This window comes from Octodon degus, unplaced genomic scaffold, assembly GCF_000260255.1.
Source record: "Octodon degus isolate 3935 unplaced genomic scaffold, OctDeg1.0 scaffold00077, whole genome shotgun sequence".
Classification (NCBI taxonomy): domain Eukaryota; kingdom Metazoa; phylum Chordata; class Mammalia; order Rodentia; family Octodontidae; genus Octodon; species Octodon degus.
In genome coordinates, this window is record NW_004524653.1 from 11,673,791 (window position 1) to 11,697,704 (window position 23,914).

The following is a 23,914-nucleotide window of genomic DNA, read 5'->3' on the forward strand; positions in this document are numbered from 1 at the left end:
CCTCTTCCTCCCCTGTCTCCTCCTCTTTCTCCTCCTCCTCCTCCTCCTCTTCCTCCTCCTCCTTCTCCTCTTCTTCTTCTTTGTGGCCAACTCAGTCCACCCTGGGGTGGGGCTGGCACAGCATGTGTTGTTGGCAATCAAACCTCAGTCCATGCACACTTGCCTAAGCTTGTCTAAGCCGGTGCTTTAGACTGCTGAGCTATCTCACCGGCCCCAGTCCTTCCTTCTTGATGCTCAAAGCAGTATAGAATAAAGATCAGTTTCAAAGTCTTTGCATATACTCTCATATCCTTCACAAGAAAAGAGGGATCCTCAGAGGTGCTAAACAACATGAAATATTAGCAGTAGAGCTAGGATTAGAAATTGTGTCTTGTGACTTTTTTCTATGACTTGAACAATAACATCACAGACTATGATGAAGGCTAAGGCTTTGGCTCTATTCTTGTTCTCTCTTTGCTTCCTGATCTCAGAACCTTGCATGCTACCATTACAAGAAGGAAACTGTAAGGAAAATTTGGATCGCTGGTATTTTGACTTTGAACAATATCAATGCAGACCCTTTGTATACAGCGGCTGCAGTGGGAATGCCAATAACTTCCCCAGCAAAGATACATGCAAGAAGTCCTGCGAGGAAGTTGGTAAGATTCTTATTCCTGCCAGGCTAGGGACCTCATCTGATTTGAAGTAGACAGTATGGCTATAGTGTCAGCATTTGAGGTTAAATTTTCTTGGTTCAAAGTGTAACTCTGTCATTCATGAACTGGGACACCTTGGGCAACTTGTCTGCCTTTAGGAGATTCAGTTTTCTTGTCTATAAAATGGGGATAATAATAGTGGCAATGCCTGAACACTGGGAGGTTGAAGAAGAAAGACTGCAAAATCAAGGCCAGTCTGCACAATTTAGTAGGACCCTGTCTCAAAATTTTAAAAAAATGAGAAAGGGTTGAGGATATAGCATAGTGTCAATACCTTATTACCAGCCTTTTTCAATTCCTGGTACTGAAAACAATAACTAGAGGGATAATAATGGTATTTACCTAATGCAGTCATGTCAAACAATGAGACATCTGGGTTGAGAAAAGAACAAATGAAAGAAGGGGAAAAAAGATATATTGAGGTACATATGCAGAATGTTTTTGATAATTGTACTGCCAATTTCTGTTGGTATTTTGAAAGGAGCAGTTACAGCTTAAAATATTCTTCATTTTCTTCTTTTGTTTTGAATTTCTTGCAAATTTTTTGTTATTGTTCTGTTTTTTTCTTTAGACTAATCTTGCATGTTTGTATCTGGTAATCTGAACATGTAATTTGAAGATAATATCATGCAATACAACCATCATTGAATTCCTATTATCTTGTTTAGTGAAATTTTGTATCATTTCTAATGCTGTTTTTTATCACTATTTTATATTGTTTTAAAAAATAAAAAATAAAGAAGTACAAAGTAAAAGCAACAACAATAATGAGACAGTACATCATATAAAGTGTTAATACATTTTAGTTAGTGGGATTGACAGCTAGGTGTATCTGTTTGGGCGAAAATGTTTCCTTTTCACATCAACCTGTGAAGCATCACCCTGAGGACTTGCCAAAGAATAAGCATAGACAGGGCAGCCCTGAACTCCCCAAATGTAGACACTGTCAGGGCCAATACGATGGGGTGAAAGTGAAGATGATGGTATCCTTCAGTGTAATGAAGGGTTACTTACGAAAAGTTTCCAGTTTATCCTTCTTTATGGCTTACTTGGGTTACTAAAACAGCCTACTAAAAGGCCTCCCCATTTGTATCATTGCCTTCCTTTTATGATCCATTACCATCCCACTAGGCATAATGAATATTTCAAAACATGGGTCTAGTCATGTCACTTCTCTATGGTGAATACTTTAATGGCCTCATAGTTTATTCAAAGTCAAACCAAATCCACTAAAATGAATTACAATGATCCAAATTTCACATAATTATCCCTGTTTTATACATAAAGAAACTGAAGTAATTTTCTAAGTGACAGGCCGTGGACTTTAGATTGGGACTTCAGACTCCAAGTCCAACATTCTACCGTATTCCATGATACAGTGAAATGTTAATTCTACCACTACCTCCTAGAGATGAATGGGGTAGGGTGACTCACTATGCATGAAGATAGTCTAGCTTTAAAGAGAAGGAAAATCTGTTTGAAGCATGTTGTGACGGGATGGGGTTTGAAAGAATTCACATCTGCTCTTATTTTAGTCAAGAAAGGACAATGTCCACTCTTTCCCTCTGATAGTCGGATAGAATGTCCACCACGATGTAAGAGTGACATAGATTGCCTTGAGGAGGACAAATGTTGTGAGTCCACTTGTGGCTTTGTTTGTGCCAACACCTGGACAGGTAAGGACTAGGAGTCTACTTCACAGAGTCCACTGGGCATGTGTCAGTGGTGTGAGGACATCCCATGAAATGGGGAGATGGAAGTGTTTTGAGTCTCAGTTGTCCCTTGGCTTGACCTCTGAGGTATCTTGGAAAATTTTATCTTCTTAATGCCTAATCAGTGCACTCCTGTTGATCTTTTGACTTCTGGATACTAAGGCTGTTCTTCAAAGCCAGTTATGTATGGTACCACTCCATTCTTCCCAAAGAAAATTTACTTGTTCTGAATTCCACTCTTTTTAATTTTTTAAAAGAGAATAAAAGCAGTTTCAAAACAAGAGAACAGGAGAGTAACAATGGTTAATATATTACTTATTGTTATTTTTAAATTGGTTACTCAGAGTACAAGATATAGGCATTTAATTGTCCAAACAACATTAACAGAAACCTGTATTTTCTAAGAGAAATTAATAATATAACTATCTTAACTATCGTCTATCAATCAACCAATCAATCAATCATCTATCTATATATATATTTTAATTATCATCTATCAATCAATTATCTATCTATCTATCTATCTATCTATCTATCTATCTACTTGCTTTTCCTGTCTTTTCTCCTTTCCCCATCCCATTTTCTCTTTCCTTTTGAACATTTCTTCCCATTTTACAGTATCTATTGTACATTTTGGATCTCATTTACTCTTTCAGCTTCTCACACCACGTAGACAAAATAATGTTTGCACATGTGAATCTGATTTATTTCCCTTATGAGTATGGCCTCAAGTTACATTCATTTACCTATAAAGGTTTCCAGTTTGCCCTTCTTTATGTCTGTGTAGTACTCCATGTATTAAAAGACCACATTTTTATCTATTTTTTATATTAATTTTATTGAGAAAGAAGTAGCAATGTGACAGTTTCAAAACAGGTTAGTAGGACAGTTACAATAATTAATACAGTGCATGTTGTTGTCTTTGTAGTAGTTATTCATAGTACAATATGCAGATATCATATCTTGTCTAAACACTATCAGTTCAAAACTTTCTTCTCATTGAACTAAGAGAAAGTAGCTGTATATGTATGCTATTTTGTATATACAGAATGGTATATACTTTTTTTCACTACAAAATGGTCCTTCATTTATATACCCGTTTCTTGTTTACTTTTGTCAGAGATGGGTATTCCATTGCCATTCATATATTGTAGGTGCATGAATTAGCAGAGTAATCCAATATAGTCCAGTAGTTTATAATAGTAGTGGGTTATCCTCACAACTGGCAATGTCAGAAGTTGTTGACTTGAGCCTTTTACAGCTCAGCATATTAATATGACCTAACTTTTTATACCTCATTTTTATAATTTTCTGCTGCATGGTTAAGACAAAGATAAAGCAAAAGCTATATAACAAGAAATGTAACTTTTGTATCTGACAAGTTCAGTCAAATCCCCTCAGGATTTACCCTGAAACCCTGTACAGCGGTTTGTAGATCGTATGTCAATGTCAGCCACGTAGATGGGTCACAGCCATTGCTTGACCAATTTGCTCTCTGTGAAAGCCTGAGAGATTGTTTTCTCTCCATGTGACTCTCCTTAGGTGCACTCTACATCATCAATCATTTTCCTCTGTGGCTCCCTAATCTCCTTGATCAGAAGATTTGGGACACCACATTATCCATTCTTTAATGACATGTAAAATGACAATGTCCACTGATTCTTAGCCATTAGGTATAGCCTTAATAATATATATTCTATAGCATGATGGAGGAAAGATTACTGGAAAATGGTTTGGATATAGAATCCAACTCTCTAGCTTCTCTGGCTGGAATCATAAATTTCCTCATGTCGTCCCAGGGGCTGTGAGCATTTTAAAGTATAGCACAGTATGTTACAGAGTCAAAGGTGTGTCAACTGGCTTCAGCTTTTCCACTGACTTTCTGTGTAGTTTTGGGAAAAATACTTTTCCCTAGATGATCCTACATTTTGTCAAACAAGGAAGCTTTGAATGCTCTCAAATACTATTTCCACCTCTGGTGGATTACAACTGTAATCCAGTAATTGTGTAGTGGCAGGCAGGAACCCTGTTGAATTGCTATAAATCTAGGATAGCATAGGTGGTCTTTTGTTTGTTTGTTGATACCCCTTAACTTAGTAGCCAAGGAGAGTTGACTCTCAAGTTCCTCTTGTTACTGTTGGGGAAAGGAAAGAGACTCACTAAGTGAAGCCCTGTTTGAGTTTCCCAAGATTCTCCAAGTCTGTTTCAAGTATTTAAAAGTCAAGTGTCTTATCTTGCCTCATAAAGTCAAAGCAGGTATTTGCCCTGTTGGAAAGAAATGTACCAAGATTAATAAACCAGAGTGCCTGAAGGATGCTGATTGTCCACTGAAAGAGAAATGTTGTCCATCTTGTGGGCTGAAGTGCCTGCAACCCCAAAGCTCAACAGTAAGTGGAAAATATTAGCATAAAAATCACTGAGTAGTAGCATAATAAAAAAAAAATCTATCAGTTTTCTTTGTGTTATGTCTAACTACCTTGCCAAAGAGTTTTTCTGATCATGCAAATATTAATGGGGTTATTGTGATTTTATCTATCAATAATAATAGTAAATTTGGGTCTTGTTTTTTTTCCAACCTCACTACTGCCTCCTTATCTTTTTCTGTTTTGTAGAATGTCTGTAAGAACGTTGAAAATAAAGGCAGTAAGGGCTTGGTGGTAAAGCTTAGTGGTAAAGCACGTGGTTAGCATGTACAAGGCCCTCATTTCAATCCTAGTACTAAAAAATAAAATTAAAAACAAAGGCAATACCATAAATTCATGTCTTGTTCCTTATTTAAAATTCAGTAGATCCTCATGACAAACAGAAATGTTGTTGGATTTGGGATAAGTTTTATTGCCCTGGCTATTTCCTTTTAAAGGTAACTTTCTATCAATCTATTGCTTCTACTAGAAATGAATGCCGGATTTAATCAAATATCTTTTAAGCATCTAATAATATAATGATGTTTCTAATTTGTTGACACAATAACTTGTATTATTTAATGTCATGTGTTGAACCATTTTATATTTTCAGGATAACATTGATCTATTTGTTATTAATACATCACGGGTCTTTTAGTACATGGCTTATTTAGAATTTTAACACATATAGTCAAAAGGAAAAGTAGTCCATATTTTTGTCATTTTTGTTCTTGTGGCCATAGCACTTCAAGATTTGACATGGGAAATTAAATGGGAAAAGTTTTTTTCTATGATCTGAAAATATAAAATAATACATCAAATTTCTGTTCTTTGAAGGCTATACAAAATTGCATTCTAAAGCATCTAAATTGGGTTCCTTCTTTCCAGACATGTATCTGCCCACCAACTGAATGCACCCAATCCCTGTCCCTCCACTGACATGCCCTTCTGTTTTCCTATCACCCGCTCCCTCATTTATTGATACACACTGTCTTTCTTATCAATTTTCTACTTTATATCTAACCTTTAATCTACCAACCTATTATTTACCTCTTTGCCTTTCATGTATTTACAGGCTTGCATGGGCACATTCTTTCACACATATCAGCATACTTATCTATTAATTCTACACCCATCTCCTTTCCATCCACCCACCAGCCCAGGTATTCACTGTCTAATCCAAAGAGCCTCCACCAGTAGACCTACCCTTCTCATCACTAACTGTTAGTGTTTGGATCTCATTTTTTATTTTTTATACTTTTTAATGTATGTAGTACATGGTTTACAGGGTTTCACTACACAGATCAGACTCATAGTGATCCTCCTATTTTCAGCCTCCTAAGTGCTGGGATTATGGGTGATTGCCACCATGCCCAGTCTCAGTCACTCTCTCAGCATGCCCTGGGGCAAGGCCTTCACAGCATGTCATGCTGGGGATCGAACCCCTGTCCCTGTGCTTTGCCTAAGCAGGCACTTTAGTTTGCTGAGCTATCTATCTGGCCATCCCTAGAGTTTGGATGTTAAATAGCCCCGGCTGGTGGGGCTATTAGAAGGTAGTGGATACTTTAGGAGTTAGAAGGAGTAGGTCATTGGGAGTGTGCCCTGAAGGATATATTGATCACAGCCTCTTCCTCTCTCTTTCTCAGCCATAATGAAGAAACTAGCTTTGATATCCCATTAACCACGGGCACTCTTCTGTGATGTTTTCCTTTGCCACATACTCAAAGCAATGGGACAAAGCAACGATGGGTTGAAATTGCTAAAGCCATGAAAGAAAATAAAACTTTCCTCCTTATAAGTTGACTATCTCTGGTATTTTTCACAGCAGCAGAAAGCTGACATGCTATACTGAATCCAACCTACTTCATCTAGTCATTCATCCACCCACCTATAATCCAAGCATTTATGCACACAAATATCCATGCTTGCCTTACCTCTTCCTGGTCATCCAGCCATACTCCCATTCCATCCCTTTATAAGCCACCTATCCATCCATATATCTGCTTATCTATCACATACCTACCAATTCCTCCAGCTACCTTGCTCATCCAGCAGTATACAGTATTTTTTTCTGGGTCCTTTTGTGTTCTAACCACTAGGCTCTAGTGCTTAGGCTAAATATGTTGTCATGTTCTAGCACGAGGTTAAATATATACTTAACGGACCTCAGAGCATAGTTGAGATAACAAATATGAAACCTAGAAATTCAGTTAGAAGCACTTGGAACAACACAAAAAATTCAGTGGCAGAAAATCAGCCCATGTAGTAGGTTTTGGTGTCATCAGCAGGCAGGCATTTATAGGTAGAAACCAGTGTGCCTTGGTTCTCTTTGGAGCCCTCATTCTTAGCCCATAATTTGTTCTTAATAGAAATAGACCTGACACAAAGGAAGGATCATGATCTTCAATGAGGATAGATAAATAAAACAGACAAAGATCTAGATGGGTCCTGAACCAGATTTCTCCAAGAAATTAGGTTTTAGAAAGGGCTCAAATAATGATTCATCTAAAGCCCAAAGACACTGTCTACTTAGACAGTGAGACCCACAGATAGGTCTGGAAATTAGATAAGAACAAATGTGACAGAAAAACTAGAAAGAGCTTTTGTTTATTTTCAAGAAATTGTAGAGAAAAATGCAGCTTTATTTGGAAGCCCTAAGAACCATTTTTCAATGGATCAACTGAACCTTCAGCCTCTCTCTGTATGAAAGATATGTCCATTCCTTTTAGATTCAAGTCTTCCTCTCTATTTTCTAATCCACCATAAAATATATATCCATACCAATCCAAAGGTTCCTTAGTGGCTTCTGGCAAGAACTTATATGCTCAGTTCCTTCTGATCTCTGATGCTGGGTGACATTTAGTCAGAGTTCTTACCTCTCTGAGTCTTATGAAATAAAGTGTTAGGGTCTGGTGGCTCCTAGACCAATTCCACCTAGCCATTCCAGGTTTTCACTCTCTCCTGGTTGGAATTTAGGAGAATATAGAGTAGATCAAGAGGGACAGGCTTGCTTAGGACAACTTGGTTACTGTTTAGACATTCTAGTCTATGGGCTCTTTTCTATTGATGGGATGAGGTTCTGAGGCTCTGTCTCTGATCTTAAATTTTAGGATCATCTATGAGATGTGATTGAAAAATATGGTGAATGTTTAAATTTAAAAAGTTTGTCACAGTAAAAGACATATTTCCACGAATGCTCCTCAAAATAATCCCCCTCACTTTGAGCACATCCCACTGTTCTCACTACTTTCTGAAGCAGTCCCACGAGTCCTCCTTTGTGCTTTCACTGTGTGGTCATAGCTGACTTGATGTCCTGAGACAATTCAAAACATTCACTTTTCATTGCTATTTTGACTTTGGGAAAGAGCAAGAAGGTGCACAGCTGTAGACCCAGTGGGTGAGGTGGGTGAGGACACGGTGTGATGCTTTCATCTGCTGCCTTTCTACTGGATCGCATTTGACAGCATTCACCATATTTGTTGTTTTATCTTACCTTGTAAAGATACTCATGAAAGAGAACTTTCCTAACTGCTTTAGAAAGTTGACAAGAACGATGGAATAAATGTGCTTGAAGTAAGGGGGAGTACTTTGAGCAGGAGTTAATGGTAATGTACCTTTTATTATAATAATTTTTAAATATGTAAACATTCACCCAGCAACCCGCTGATAACAGCTGGCTTTGTCTAGCTTCTGCCTATCACGTAAGAGAACTCACAGAGTGTCCAGCAGCAACATAACGCCGCATCTATTCAGAAAGGAAAATGCAAGTTCTAAACATGACATTTAACAACTGAGGAGCATCTTTTCCTGTACCAGCACTGATTGAGGGGCTGGTGTTTGTATCTGTGGATGTAAGAAAGCTGCCCAAGTTTTCCAGCACCCTCTTTCTAGTGGCACAGTTAGAATCCAGAAATGTTGCTGTCTTTTTGAAGTTGATTAGGTCTCAGTCTTTCAGATTGGTTTCTTCCTAGTTTCTCCTAGGACAACAAAGAGCTGGTTTCAGATTGCAGAGTTCCTCGTCAGCTAATGCTGATGTTCTCTCCTGCCCTTGAAGCAACACAATTGTAACACATGCTATCTGAAGACTTTGTTATCAGCCTGACTCCCCAGACCCTCCTGTGTGGCAACATTTTTGCTCTTTGGCCTTGGTCAAAGAACTGAGTGACCCAAAGAGAAGATAAAAGGGAGAACAGTGGGAAGAAACTGTGGGAGAGTGCAAGAGGAACAAGGGCACCATGGGAGACTTATAGCAAATTGTATAATTTGGTTGACCAGAAGCCTAGTCTAGTGCAGCTCAGAGATTACTGATTTTCAAATAAGAGATCCTCCTTCCTAACATGTGGTCTGTAGATGCCATTTAGTCCTATTTGTGACCTCAGGAACTTGGCGTTCCCAGTAAGAAAGGGGGTGGCTGGCTTTCCTCCTGTTCTCATATCCAAGGCTCTGCCTACTGAAAGAAGAGGTTGAGTCAAAGCAGCCAGACATTTCCACCTTCTGGAGCCACTAGACAGGCCAGCCCCTCTTCAGAATGGAGTCTTCTAGAATTCTTAGCATCTTCATGCTATCCATCATCTTTGTGAATGTGCAGGAAACTGTTCTCCGGTATTCTCCCGGTAAGTATTATTTCCAGTCTTGCCCTCAAGAAGTAAGTTTGCTAAGAGGAAAAGAACAAAGAACAATTCCTCAAATCTAGGTTGCTTTCCTCCATCTTAGCCCTGGTCATGGGATGGGAGAGAGGGAAATATTTAGAACCCTCTCTCTAGATGCAGCAATCCAGGCCTGTGCAATCCTTTTTCTTAGCCACTTTGACGTGGAGGGTCCTCTTGGGGAAGTGAAGAAGTCACAGAACCTAGCATTTATGGGATGGGGGGGCTATAGAAATCTGAGAAAATTAGGGGGCTTCCCAGAATCACACTAGAAAGACAGACTCTTGGGACGTCATATTTAGCTTCTAGCTTTTTCAAATGTAGTTCTATGACATGTCTCTGCATTCCTAAGAGTTCTTTGATTGGGGGATAAAGGCTAATATTTATTAGTCACTTAAAATTTAAGACACTAATAATTCACTACTGTATGGTAATAATAATAATAATAATAATAATAATAATTTTTCTGATGCTGATGGTTAAACACAAGGCCTTTACTCTGAGCTATATCTCTAAGCCATTTTTAATTTATATTTTGAGAGAAGGTCTCTCTAAGTCACTAAGTTGCCCAGGCTGAACTTGAGCATGTGCTTATCTTGCCTCAGCCTCCAAGAGTCCTGGGATTACAGGTCTACAGCACTAGGCTTGGCTAATAATAATAGTTTATAGTATTTGTTGAGCAACCAGGAAAAGAAATTTCTGAATAAAACTTAAAAACAAAATAAAGATGGTGCTGAGTCAGATTCAGTGGATTGAGTCCTGGTAGCCATGGCTTACAGACACATTATTTGAATTCTATATATTCCAGTTTCCTCATCTGAGAAATTAAGGCTCTTAATACAATTTACTGCATAGATTTGTGTTGGGAATTAAATAAGATGATGTATTTGTGGTGCTAAGAAGAGTGTGTGGCTTATAGTAAATATTTAACAAATGCTGGTTAGTAGAATTGTGCCTCTGTTACTATGACTAGAGCGTCACAGCCTTTGTCTCATTTCTTCCTCACAAGTCTGTAAGGCTAAAATGATCTCACAAATGAAACCATGTTTCAGAGAGGGCAGGTGCAAGACCAGTGTGAGAATTCAGAGCTTGCACTGACTAGTGCACTAGGAATCAATGTGCAATATTATCCCCTGGACGAACCCACAAATTCTGGCTCGTCAGCAAGGCCAAGAGAAGCAGATGATCCAAAGCCAGTTCCTGCACAGTGGACAATTTGCCCCCAGAGGGCATTTTTAATGTCTGGAGACATTTTTATTGTTACAATAGGGGAGGGGAAAGCCACTGGCTAATACAGGGTAAAGGTGAGGGGTGCTGCTCCATGTCCTCCGGTGCACAGCACAGTGTCTACTCCTATCAAAGCTTTACCCAGACCAAATGTCTCTAATAATATAGAAATTTTGCCCCAGAGGGGCTGAGGCTGGAAGTGAGTCAAGGCATGAAGCTCAGAAAGTTGGGAATGAGGGTCCAGGAGGGGTGATAGAATGGGCGGTGCTGGGAATGACTTGAAGGCACTATAGGAAAAGGCCTCCCTGAAGTGAGCACAGTGCAAAGAAACTTCCCTGACTCACTGGAACTGGGTCTAGAGAAAAATGGCACTGTTTCCTGCAAGGCTCATGGCTATAAGACTCTTCCTTCCCTAGGCAAATGCCCCAGAATCAGAGAACAATGTGAATTCAAAGAAAGGGACCTATGCACAAAGAGCAGCCAGTGCCAGGACAACATGAAATGCTGTGTCTTCAGCTGTGGAAGAAAGTGTTTAGACCTCCAGCAAGGTATTATTCAGAGCCTCTGACCTGTCATCTCACGCCCTCCCATTTGGCACACTAGGGTAGCATCCATCCCTGGATCATTGGGGCCGGCCTTGGGTAAGATTGCTGGATTTGGGAAACCTCTGCTCTGATATGGTATGTAACCCTGTAACGTTCTTATCCTGTCAGCTAATGCCTAGGCCCCAGTGTTCCCAAATGAATGATACAGGAGTGGGAATGAATCAGGTAGTTTCTTGGTGACTTTTCACTCTTGCAGTTTTCTGACAGCCCAGCTGGCTATTATTGTCCTAACACGTGCCAACATTGCTGCTGTTGAAAGTGATAAATCAATAAATTTATCTTTCTTGGTTGTCTGCTCTTGAGCTGCTTCCTCTCTGCCTATCCAGATTTAAGTTCCTGTTAGGAAAGCTGCCCCATCTGCTCCAGGATAGAGGGGCTTTCTTTTGCTGTTGCAGTCTTAACTCCATGCTAATCTTGAGTTCCAGAAAGTCTGTCAAAAATTCTGCATTTGCTTAGCAAATATTTGCTTCTGCCTTTGAGACCCATCATATGAGTCCATTTGGCATCTCTATATGAAGATGCAAAATTAAATACTAGAGGAAGGCTAAGTTTGTAAGGAATAAAAGGTTTGTTTCATTCAGAGTTTTGGAGTCTGAGTCTAAAGAGTATGGTATAGTCTCTGCCAAGTGCCCATGACAGTTGGTGGATTGCATGAGGGATGGAGAGATCATAGCTAACATAATCAAGGAGAGAAACTGAGATTCCATGGTCTTTCCCAAGGGCATTCCCTAAACTGACCTAAGGACCTATCACTGGGTGTCAGCTCTTACAGTGTACCACCACCTCTCCATACTGCAACCAAGGGGCCCAAACTGTCCAGTGCAAACCTGATTTGGGGAATTCACTGAAACCATATCCAAATGATAGCATCCATGGTAGGATTTGTCCTACTCTTTGTGGTATGGGAAGATGGAAAAGGCATCTGTAGAAAGAGAGTCTAGAGTTGAATTCAGAATGGAGGGTAATATTTGAGATAAAATGAGGGTGGGAGGGCTCACCAGACACAGGAAACAACATGCGCTAGGGCTCAGAGTCATGTGGTACAGAGTAGCCAGCAAATAGAAGGGAACATGGATTTGTGTAAGGAAAAGATCACCTAGACTAGAAAGGATAAAATGTGTCAGACCTGGTGGGTCAGATAAGAGAGTCTCACCTTGATCCTAGAACAAGGGAGAGCCATCAAAGTGGAGAATGTGACATGACCAAGTTTATACTATGCCTCCAGAGTATGAGAGGGAAGAGGAGCAAAGAAGGACTTTAAGAGGAAATACAGTGGTAACTTTAATTAAGGGGCTGCAAGATAGGGAAGAGTGGGATGTGTTTGAGGGGTAAATAGGAGGTGGGTACCCAGGATTTGTCAAAGGAGCAGAGTGGGCAGGCAAGAGACTCATGAGCCATTTGTATGTCTGCAGGTGAGGTACTCTGAATCTAGACTTCCTGAGTTCAAATCTGAACTTCGGTTTTGATATTGAACAAATTTACAACTTTTCTTTGCTGTGCCTTAATGTCTTCAGAGAATCAATCAATCAGTGTTAAAAGTTTGAGGATCAAATAAATTGATGTTCTTGAAGTATTTGAGCAATGTCTGGTACATAGTAGCTACTTGATATCTATTAACTTCATTTGTCTCTTTTTTCTTTGAGCTCCTAAATAGCAGAGACCATGCCTTTTCATTGTTCCTTAAAGCATTTTATTTATAGCAGGCATTAAAGGAATGACTTATTCAGTTCAGGATAGGACACCTCTTATTTTACCCTCAACATTCCATGAGGTTTCTTATGGTGCCAAGGCAAGATAAAATCAAACGTCATGTGTCTTCACTACAGGTAATCTAGAAAGAGACCAAAGTTCCATGTACAGACAGGATTAAGAAGCTAGACAGGAAATGCAGGGTTGATTCAGGCATATTCATGGGATGTAGAATTGAGCCAGAAAGGACACTGTGGAGGACCGGATAACCTGAAAAGGGTTTTAAAGGAAGAATAGCAGGGTCAGTAAGGAGGCTGAATTAAGTAGCTGCAGGTTACTTAAGAGTGGATGTATGGTGGTGCATGGAGGTGTGTGGTCACATGATGTGTTCATATTGCCAAAGCATGTAACTTCAGAGGGATGAGGCCAGAGCCATGAGTAGGAGCCAGAGGATGAAGGGACTTGTGCGACATAGGAGGACTCTCTCATGGAGTCAAGGTGGATATTATCTACCGAATGGCATGATCAATCTGACTTTCAGATCCATCAAAATCTCCTTGGAGGACTGTGTGATGAATGGATCAGAGGGTACAACACTGGAAGCAGGAAGCTCAATTAGATGCTAGCTCAACAGCCCAGGAGTGGATGCTGAGTCTGAAATGAAAGGGACTGGCAGAGACATGAGCTCTTAGGAGGTAGAAACCAACAAGTCTTAATTATGTAGCTGCAGAAACTTAACCTTCAATTGCTCTCATTTTGGAGGGGGATATATTCAGTTTTCAGGGTTACTGGAATAAAATAATATGGGTTGATGGCTTAAAATTAATGTGTTATACAGTTCAGCTGGCTAAAGCCTGAGATTAATGTGTCACCAGGGTTTACCCCTTCTGAAGATTATGAAGGAGAAACTGTTCCATGCTTTTCAATTAACTTTTGGTGGATAGCTAACAATCTTTGCTGCTTCTTGGCTTGCAGACACATCACTCTGATCTCTGCCTTCATGCTCATTTGGCATTCTCCCTGCATCTGTGTCTATTCAAACCTACCATTTTTATAAAGACACTAGTCATACTGGATTAGGGACATACCCCACTGAAATATGGTACCATCTTAACATGTTAGAAAGCCATGATCCAATCTCCAGGGATGCAGACATCCTCTCTTGGTGGGTGTCTCCTTGCAAATATGTGCATATGTTCATGGATCTGGGTTCCCACAATGTGAAAGGGAAAGGGAGCCTGTTGCAGTTTCTTTTAGGCTGTTTGCCAGAGGGAACGTTGATCTGGAGTAAGCACTGAAATCCCAACCCTGGGCTCTCTCTGCAGATGTGTGCAGTCTGCCCAAAGAAGCAGGCCTCTGCATGGCTGCTTTTCATCGCTGGTGGTACAATAAGGAAAATAACACCTGTGACCTCTTCATCTATGGTGGCTGCCAGGGGAACAATAACAACTTCCAAACCAAAAGCATCTGCCAGAGTTTCTGCCAAAGAAAAGTGAGTTTGGGGGCCCCTATCTCCCTTTTGAACCAGAATCATGCTAAAAAGATCTGAGTGTTGGTTGGTCCATTCCAGGATAGCCATTTGGTTGGCAGACCCAGTGTCATAGCACCAGTTCTATGCAGGAAGTAAGAATTCACCCTGCAGAAGGGAGATGATGACTTTTTGGGAACTGAGGTTGGGATGGAATGTGGAGATGAAGCAAAGCTAGCAAGTAGGATGGGGCATGGGAGGGGAGAAGTAAGGACGGCAAGACCTTAGAGACCCACCACAGGAGGATCACGTCCTGGCCAGCCAACTACTTGGGGTCATCAAATTTCTCATCACAGCTCTTTGGCAGCCATACAAGGTGTCTTGGTCACTTTTCTCTCATTGCTACAACAAAGTACCTGACACCCAAAAAGAAGGAAGGAAAGGTTTATTTAACTCACAGTTTGTGGAGGTTTCAGTCCATACACAACTGGCTCCAAGGCAGACTGGCACATGGCAGAAGGAAGCAGTTCATGGTGGTGGAAAAACAGCAAACAGTAAGAGCAAAAGGGAGGAGCAGCTGCAATAATGGCAACAGAGAGCAAGTCTGACTCCCTTATGTTGCACTGAAGCTGTCTGCCCCAGGCCAGGTGTAGCACTCACACCCATAATCCCAGCAGCCTTCACAGCACAACACTAGCAACATTCACACCCATAATCCTAGCACTAAATCATGAGTTCATCACAAAGCCTAGAAGTTTGCCCCATGAGGGCATGAGATTTTGAGGGGACAACTAGACACAAACCGTAACACAACCTCACTCAGTTTTCCTTCAAAGAACCTGACAGCCCCCTGCCCTGCCAAAGCAACCCACTTGAAACTTCATTCTACAAACAGATGTATAAACATAACTTCAAAAGCCAGTTTCATCTCATATCTATACTCTCAACAGGGTGTCTTCACACAAGGATAAGGACACACTGGAACAATCTCCTGTTCCAGACTCTGTGTGCGCCTGACTGATGATTCAGATGGGCTTCCACTGTTCTACTCCTGGCACTCCAAGAAGAGATTGGCTTTTCCCAACAGTGAGCCCTAGGACCTGCCTCCCACTCCTTCATCCCCACCTCCTTTCATGCATAATCTCTTCTGTTTGGATGTCATCTTTGTGTGTGCTCAGTACTTCATCTCCATATTCTATTCCCCTGGTTGTCCCTCAGAAGTTCCCATCTTTTCAATAAAGTACTTGACTTACTCCTATGACTTTGAAGCTGAGTAATTCATATCTGTATTGTATGTTACACTTTGTGGAAAAGAGGATTGATTGAAACTTTCATTTACACCTTCAGTAGAATGATGACAATCTGAACTTTGAGAGTTGAGCACTCTAGAGATGGTGTCCACTTTCTGTTTCTTTAAAAAATGTTAAAACTCATGAGACAAATGCCCATAAATGTTGCTTTTCTTTGGATGTCCTATAAATTGACCTTGGGACAGGATCCTGGGTTCAACTAGTTTATCTGGAGATACCCCAAGAAAGACATCCTAAGGAGTGGGTAAGTGAGTCAGGGAAGGGAAAGGAGTCAATTAGAAATGGTTACCAATGTGAGAAACTGCAGTGCAATCCTGCTGGGCACCCTTAGAGGACCATGTCAACCATGTCAAATGGACCCCCAAATTTTTATCTGATTCCACTGACCAAGAAGCTGAGGTATTAATCCAATGATTCCTTCCCCTTTGTTGGATACCTGGGGCATTCAATCCCTCACACTTTCAGACTGCTCCACATGCAATCTGAGAAAGCTCCAGGGGAGCCAGAGAAACTCACAGCAGAGAAGGGAAAAGTCTTCCACTAGAGGTAGGAGGCCACTAAGGCTCCCTGGATAATACTCAGCAGTAAAAAGGAATACAAGCTAGTTCATGCTACTCTATGAATGAGACCAAACATATGATGCTAAATGAAAGCCAGGCATGAATGAGTACAGTACTATGTGATTCTATTTACATGAATATTGGGAACAGACAAGTCTAGAGATACAGAAAGGACTATCAGTGGTTGCATAGGACTGTAGTAGGAGGGGGGGAGATAGAGAATGATGCTAATGGGTACAGGGTTTTCATTTGGAAGGATAAGACATATTTTGGAACTTATAGATATAGTATAAGTATACAACCTGGTGAATATATGAAAAATGTCACTGAATCATTCATGTCAAAACTGATGTGATTTGATATAAATTCTACCTCAAGTTTTAAAAAGTAGATTTTAAAATGTATTTTGGAATTATCTTTTGAAGCTTCAGTGTAATTGAAGTGAGCTGAGAACATCTTAGGGTGTGGCATAGCTCTCCCTAGCCCAGTCTGCTGCCTGCATGGCTCTGATTCACTCACCCTGACCTTACATCCACTCTCTCACTGATGTTTTTAGACCTAAATGGGCAACACAATTCAAGAACCATCAGTGGAACTTTGTTCAGGTTCTCTGCTGAGGCTGATTCTGAAACCATAACTGGGATTATTTCTCTCCTGTATCACCTATTCTAAATTGTAGCTGATAGGCTGGGGAGATAACTCAGTGGTCTGAGCAACTGCCTGGCAAGTGCAAGGACCCAGGTTCAATCCCTAGCACTGCATGCCATGCTGGTCCAGGATCACTGTGTTGACCACCAAACCAGGTGTGGTAGTGTACTTCTATACTCCCAGTGCTGTGGAGACTGAGAGACGAGGATCTCTGCAAGTCTGAGGTGCATAGCCAAGCCCCATACCAAATAAACATTTTTAAAAAATGTACCTGATGATAGAAACTCACTGTTTTCCCTGCTTTCAAAATGATATGACCAGAACAGGTACTCTCTGAAGGTTCAGTTAAACATGGAATCAATAAGTTTCCTCCTGTGCCCCACTAATTATCCTATTTTTTTTTTAACTCTTTGACAAAGGCTAAAGGATAAGAGTGTGCCAAAGAGGGTGGGAGAAGGATAAAAGGGGAAATAGAGAAGAGGAAAATAGGAGGGGAGGGGACGAAGACATAGAGAAACAAGAAGAGATAAAGAAACGGCAAGACAAATGAAATAGGAAAGTACATATGCCATGAGAGGGGTAAAATCAGGAAGACAAAAATAAGGATACTCTTACTTATTTTAGTTGAATTTATTAAGACATATATACAGTATATAGTGTTTGCATTGGCGGCGAGTTGGCACAGGTACATAGCACAGCTTACCTGATTCTTTTTTCATTCCCTTTCCACTCCCCTTCCACTCATCCCTTGATCCCTTTCCTTTTATTTTCTGTACATATTTCCAGCATGTAATGACTATGTTCCTCATGTGGAATTGGTGCATATACATAACACATCCCAGTTCCTCTTTTTTAATCCCATGTCCTTCCCTTCTTTCACCCTCTCTACATCTTTTGGTCTCTTTTCCCTCTGTCAACAATCTGTCTCCCTACTTTCTATTATCTATCTTTTTTTTTTTACTCTTTAACTCTGATTTTTCTCATGTAAGAGAAACCATGTGATATTTAAGCCTGTGTGTTTTATTTCACTTAATATTACAGCCTCAGGATGGATCTGTTTTTTACAACTTACTCAAGTCTGTTTTTTTTTTTTTCATGGCAAAGTGGTGCTCCATGGTATATAAATACCACATTTTCCTTATCTATTCCTCAGTTGATGGACATATAGACCACTGCCAAGATTCAGCTATTGAATTGTGTTGCTGTAAATATGGGCATGCATGCAGCTCTTAATATAATGTCTTTAACTCTTTGGGGAAGGTATATAGAAGAGAAAAACTTGGATCAAATGGAATTTTTAGTTTCAGATATTTGAAGAATCTTCATACTGATTTACATGACAATTGTACTGGTTTACAACTCCATCAAAAGTCTAGAAGGGTCCCATCCCAAAATCTCTCTAGAAGTTGTTGTCATTTGATTTCTTGGTGATGGCCATTCTTCATAGGGTGAGATGAGATCTCAGTGTTGTTTCCATCTGCATTTCTCTAATGGTCAGTTGATGTTGAACATTTCTTCACATGTTAATTGGCCATTTATACTATTTCTGTGAAGTGTAGATATTTTGCTTGCCCATTTTTGACTGGGTTTTTCATTTTAGAGGTCCAATTTTTCTTTTAGCTTTCTTTATATTCTACATGTGAGTCCTTAGGAAGTAAAAAATTTATACAGTGAAAATTATGGTACTCTGAGAAAGGAGATTGAATAGGATTTGAGAAAATGGAAAGATAGTCCATGCTCCTAGGTAAGAAGAATCAACATTGTGAAAATGGCCATACTCCCAAAATTGTTATATACATGATTCAATGCAATCCCAATTAAAATACTATTAGAATACATCACAGAGTTAGAGAAAACTTTCCTAAAATTCATTTGGAACATGAAGAGATCCAGAATATCAAAAGCAATCCTGGGAAACAAAGGAAAGGCAGGAGGCACTGAAATCCCTGGCCTGAAATTATAGTATAAAGCTACTAACCTGAGGATCAGTGGAACAGATTAGAAGATGCATACACAATTGCAAACACATTGAGACACCTTATCTTTGATAAAGGGGCCAAACATGTTCACTGGAAGAAAGATAGCCTCCTTAATAAATGATGCTGGAAAAACTGGCTTTCCACATGCTGACGGTTAAAATTAGACCTATGTCTATCACCATGCACAAAACTATAGTCAAAACAGATCACATATTTAAATATTGAAACAGAAACTCTAAATATTCTGGAGGAAAATGTAGGCATAAATCTTAAAGACAGGGGTAGGTAGAGAGTTCATGAACAAAAACCAAACTGCATGGGTACTACTTCAAAGAATCAACAACTGAGATCTCATTTTTTTTGGAAAAGTTTCTGCTATTCAAAGGAAATCTCCAACAGAGTAAAAAGAGAACCCACAAACTGGGAAAAAATATAGTCAACTGTTCCTCTGACAAATGCCTTCTATGTAGAACACAGTGCTTACAACTAAAAACGATCAGGTCCCCAAATTCAAAGATAGAATTCAAAAATGGGCATCTACGATGAATATATACTTTTCAGATGAAGAAACACAAATGACAAATAAATATATGAAAAAATGTTCAACATCATTGGTCATTTAAAAATGCAAATTTAAAAAAAAAAAACACTGAGATTCCATCTCATCCCAGAAAAAATAGCTACCATCAAGAAGTCAGCCAATAGCAAATGCTGGAGAGGGTGTGGGGACAAAGGAACTCTTCCATTGTCGGTGGGAGTGAAGACTGGTATAACTGATGTGGAAATCAATGTGGAGATTCCTTAAAAACCTAGGATTGGAGGTCCCATTCAAGCCAGCTATTTCTCCTCCTGGGTAATTTTTTCTAGGAGAACTGAAAAAAATCTTACCATAGCAATGTATGTGTACCCATGTTTATAGCAGAGCAATTTGTCACAGTTAAATCTTGGAAGCAACCCAAATGCCCATCAACTGAACAATGGATAAAAAAGATGTAGTATTTTTACACAATTGGGGTGTTATTCAGCTATAAAACAGGATAAATTTGAGGTTTTATTGGTAAATGGATACAACTAGAGACTGTACTTGTAAGTGAAATAAATCAGACCCACATGTGCAAACATTGTATTGTCTCCTTAGTGTGAAAACCTGAAAGAGAAAATAAAATATGAAGGGTGCAATAGATACTGGGAAAAGGTGATGAACTTGTTCAAAGGGAAGGAAGTACTGAGTTGAGGGGAGGGACAGGAGAGATAGTTGTAGGAGTCACTTCCAGGTGCTCGTTTCACTCCTGGAAGTTAATATTTGTAATTCCAAAGTTATGTTATCGGAATCCCATCAAGTTAATTCCAATCTACCACTTTCAATGCAACCCACTGTGAAAATAAAGACACTAAAATATATTTTCAATCATTGGGGAGCCAAGGGGCTCTAAGTCCAGCTATGAAGATGGCTTTCCAGAACAAAGAGAGCGACCCAGGGCCTCAACCGGTTTTATTCAGTGGAGGAGTGGCTTGAGTAGGATTGACTGAGAATTGTGGGAAGTAGGTGACTACTGTGAGCTGAGCTAGGTGGGTGGCCTACATGTACTTCTACCATATGCAGAGAGGATATGCAGAGAGAGTAATCTGCATTATACTATTATGCCACTGAGATAGTATCTAATGTTTTGGGAGATCTGGTGCTTCAGCTTTGATGTAGTCTTTCAAGCCCCAGGAAGTAATAGCCTCTATATCGAGGCTCAATCCCAGCTGGTGGCATGAAGCATTAGCTCTTCGTCCTGTCTTGACCCAACTCACATTAAAGAGCAGCAGGCATAGGGTACCAGGGAAACACACCTGCCAACTTCAAATACAATCACCAACACCTCAGCTAGACCAATATATATTGCTTAAGGCCAATTGAAGGATAAATAGAAATCCTAGCCAGCTGTCAATATGAGGAAATAGGGTTAAGCTCAGTCAAAATGGAGACAGTTGTTTTTCTTTCAAGGAGAGCTACTCAGGTGGTCATCCACAGGTAGTGAGGGAAAGAGATATATTATGTATGTGAGCAGGGTGGTTTGTACAACTGTACTGTGAATTTATGCTGGTTTTTGGAAAGGAGCGGTTTATGCTTAATTTGTTTTCTCTCTCTTTTTTTTCAATTCTTTGTCCATTTTTCTCTTCTTAGTTTCTTATATATTTCTTTCTTTCTTCTTCCAATTTTACCTACATATATCTGGTAATATGAACAACTAGTTGGAAGAGAACCCTATGCATTACAACAAAAACTGTAAAATTCATATTTTTTTGTTAAGTGAAATTCTGTTATCACTTGTAGTTTTTCTGTTTTAATACTATCTTGTCTTCTCTTTAAAAATAATAAAATTATAAAAAGAAATATGTGAAAATGACAATCAGAATGTTTTGCACTTGATATTAATAAATATATTAGTTTTGGTAAATTTTTTTAAAAAAGAGTCCTTTATCTGAGGAATCACTGGCAGAATATTTTCCCATTCTTTACACTGTCCTTTCACTCTGTTGGTTGGTTTTTTTGTGTGCAGAAACTTAATTTGATATGACTCCATTGAATAAGGATACTCTTGATCTTTAAACTGTTTCTCTAGAAAAACAGTTCTGGAGTTGAAATCCCTCCTCTAAGGGAGTTTAAAGACCTTGAACAAGTGTGCCCTTCTCTCTGGAAAACAAGAAGCAGGGAGTGTCTAATTGATGAGGAGCAACCTATCAAAGGCCCCTTTCCCCAGGGTTAGTACTGTAGGTGCCAGCAGCTAGTCCCACTGATGAACTCGGGGACTTGGTGTTCCCCAGCAGAGTAATGTAGCTGGCTTGTCTCCAGAGTATCGCAGGCTGGTCTCCTGGAGGGTTTTGCCTGGGTGGCTAAAGTTAAGAGGCTAGCATTGCTGAGAGGCAGTGCCTAGTTTTGACACCACCAACCAGGCCAGCGCTTCCTAAAATGAGATTCTTAGGACTTCTGTCATTTTTGGTATCGCTCATTCTCCTGGGGCGTGTCCAGGAGCCTAGGCTGGTTGAGGGGCACTTTCTCAGTAAGTATTGGGAACACAGTGTTTGCAACTGAGAGAGAACTTAATGGGGGAGAAAGGAACAAAGAAGAGTTTCACTGCCTCCCCTTTCCTCAGTCTGGGACTTCGGGTGGGAGGGAGCAGGCATTTGCAATAGTTATTTTAGCCCTCTTCCTTCTGCTGAGACAGCCTTGGTGAACACAGGAACCTAAGTCTCTAGCAACTGACTTCTTACCACCATTCCAAGGAATTTTTCCTGGAGGTGCCTGGACCTAGAAGCTTATGAAAACAGACTTTGGGACCTGTATAGCCATAGGCATTTCACCTTATGGTCAGGCCACCCACAAGAAGTCCTTGACTTTGGGACATGAAGAATAGTCTCCAGAACCCTTGGAGTATGGAAATATGATTGTTCAGTACTTAGCAAAAATGAATACACTCTACAGAGCATTTTAAAGGAAGTGGTTGAATATGAGTGCTTAAGAGCTGTGCACCACAGTTCGCGTTTGAGCCCCACTCCTTAAAAAGCTGTGTGACCCTAGACAAGTTCCCATAACCTTCCTTGGTTCAGCCTCCTCTGTTTAGTATATGTGGATATTAAAAGAACTGAGCTATAGATGTGTAATGAGGATTAAGGAGAACTATCTGGGTGCATAGTAAATACTTTATCAGGATTAATCATTATTATTTTGCCCCAGGTAGTGTTTCAATCTTTGTTGCATTAGTGTTCAAAATGATCCTCTAAACAAATGAGGAAGCTTTAAGAGTGGATTTCTGCCATCCTGAGAATGGCACAGAATTCTAAAGCCCAGCCATCTGGTACCAGAAGTGGGGCTCTCCACCACCGTGAGCTACAGTGCCTCCTGGGGAAGCAGCAAAGCACAGCAATGCCTACTGAGCAGAATAGATCTAGAGAATAATCCTTCCTTGGGAAACTTGTATGTGAGAGGAGCAAGTGCCTGGTGTACTTAGGGATTAGACAGTGAAGAGTTAGAGGGGAGGGGATGTTACTAATGACACAAAACTCTGGAGCCCCCTATTACTACCTGCTGGGGACAGGTGGAGGAAAAATAAGCTTATCCAACTCTGCAGAGTCAGGGAAGGAAAAATTACTTCTTCAGGGTCTGAAGGAAGGATGTCTTCTTTTTCCTTAGGATCCTGTCCCAAAATGAGAGTAAAATGTGAAGTTGAAGAAAAGTACCAGTGCACAAGGCACAGACATTGCTCAGATAACATGAAGTGCTGCATGTTTGGCTGTGGAAAGAAATGCTTAGATCTAACAAAAGGTATCTAATGGATCCCCTTGGACTTTCCAATGCCTTCTGCTCCCTCCCCCTCTTGCCCTGCCATTGTCTGTTCCCTCTTCCTGGGTCACCAAGGTGGGGGTTTCTGATCATGAATCTCAATGTTTCTTCTTCTTCTTCTTCTTCTTCTTCTTCTTCTTCTTCTTCTTCTTCTTCTTCTTCTTCTTCTTCTTCTTCTTCTTCTTCTTCTTCTTCTGCATTTTAGGGAAAGGTCTACAGGGTGTTCAGGGTCTCACTACTAGATTGGACTCGTAGTGATCCACCTGTTTACAGTCTCCCAAGTGCTGGGATTACAGGCGCGTGCCATTGCTCCCAGTCTCAATTGCCATCTCAGCGCACCCTGGGGGTGGGGCTGGCTCAGCAGGCCTAGGGATGGAACCCCAGTCCCTGCTCCTGCTTGCCGACATTTTAACCTGCTGAGCTATTTGGTCTCAATGTATCTTCTACTTGATACAAATCCTGCTTGGGCAGGACTTGGAGAAATCTAGTATTCCATTTTTGCCCCTATATGCTGTGAGAAATATAGTTGTACATGATGTATGTGATGGGAGCAATTTATTTTCTTCTATCTTGGAGCTCAGTTTCCCCTTCTAGAAGATAAAAATGGATACCAGACCTCATGGTCTCTTGATGACTTCTTTTTTTT

At 40.2% G+C, this 23,914-nt stretch overlaps 3 protein-coding genes across 4 annotated transcripts in view; all 3 read left to right on the plus strand.

Moving 5' to 3' along the window:
* Positions 1 to 6,595, plus strand: part of Wfdc8 (WAP four-disulfide core domain 8) — a 19,448-nt gene extending 12,853 nt beyond the window's left edge. For both annotated transcript variants that reach the window (XM_023720780.1, XM_023720781.1), the window contains exons 4-7: positions 471 to 638; positions 2,231 to 2,371; positions 4,655 to 4,794; positions 6,456 to 6,595. In XM_023720780.1, the coding sequence (XP_023576548.1) occupies positions 471 to 638; positions 2,231 to 2,371; positions 4,655 to 4,794; positions 6,456 to 6,461 (455 nt within the window). In that variant the 3' untranslated portion in view covers positions 6,462 to 6,595. The remainder of the gene's footprint in view (positions 1 to 470; positions 639 to 2,230; positions 2,372 to 4,654; positions 4,795 to 6,455) is intronic.
* Positions 6,596 to 9,187: 2,592 nt separating this feature from the next.
* LOC101589562 (eppin) lies at positions 9,188 to 15,702 on the plus strand. Its single transcript, XM_023720784.1, has 4 exons — positions 9,188 to 9,422; positions 11,099 to 11,230; positions 14,302 to 14,468; positions 15,395 to 15,702. The coding sequence occupies exons 1-4, from the start codon at positions 9,338 to 9,340 to the stop codon at positions 15,413 to 15,415; spliced, it is 405 nt and encodes a 134-aa protein (XP_023576552.1). The 5' UTR covers positions 9,188 to 9,337; the 3' UTR covers positions 15,416 to 15,702.
* Positions 15,703 to 21,732: 6,030 nt separating this feature from the next.
* LOC111818031 (WAP four-disulfide core domain protein 6A-like) overlaps positions 21,733 to 23,914 on the plus strand; it is a 3,707-nt gene continuing 1,525 nt past the window's right edge. Inside the window, exons 1-2 of the mRNA XM_023720782.1 lie at positions 21,733 to 21,988; positions 23,119 to 23,250. Of these exons, the coding sequence (XP_023576550.1) occupies positions 21,898 to 21,988; positions 23,119 to 23,250 (223 nt within the window). The 5' untranslated portion in view covers positions 21,733 to 21,897. The remainder of the gene's footprint in view (positions 21,989 to 23,118; positions 23,251 to 23,914) is intronic.

Bases quoted from the DNA above. Each gene is read 5' to 3' on its own strand.
- LOC101589562 (XM_023720784.1), top strand. From the start codon at position 9,338: ATGGAGTCTTCTAGAATTCTTAGCATCTTCATGCTATCCATCATCTTT. The intron at 9,423-11,098 runs GTAAGTATTATT...TTCCTTCCCTAG, and splicing joins TGTTCTCCGGTATTCTCCCG to GCAAATGCCCCAGAATCAGA. The intron at 14,469-15,394 runs GTGAGTTTGGGG...TACTCTCAACAG, and splicing joins AGAGTTTCTGCCAAAGAAAA to GGTGTCTTCACACAAGGATA.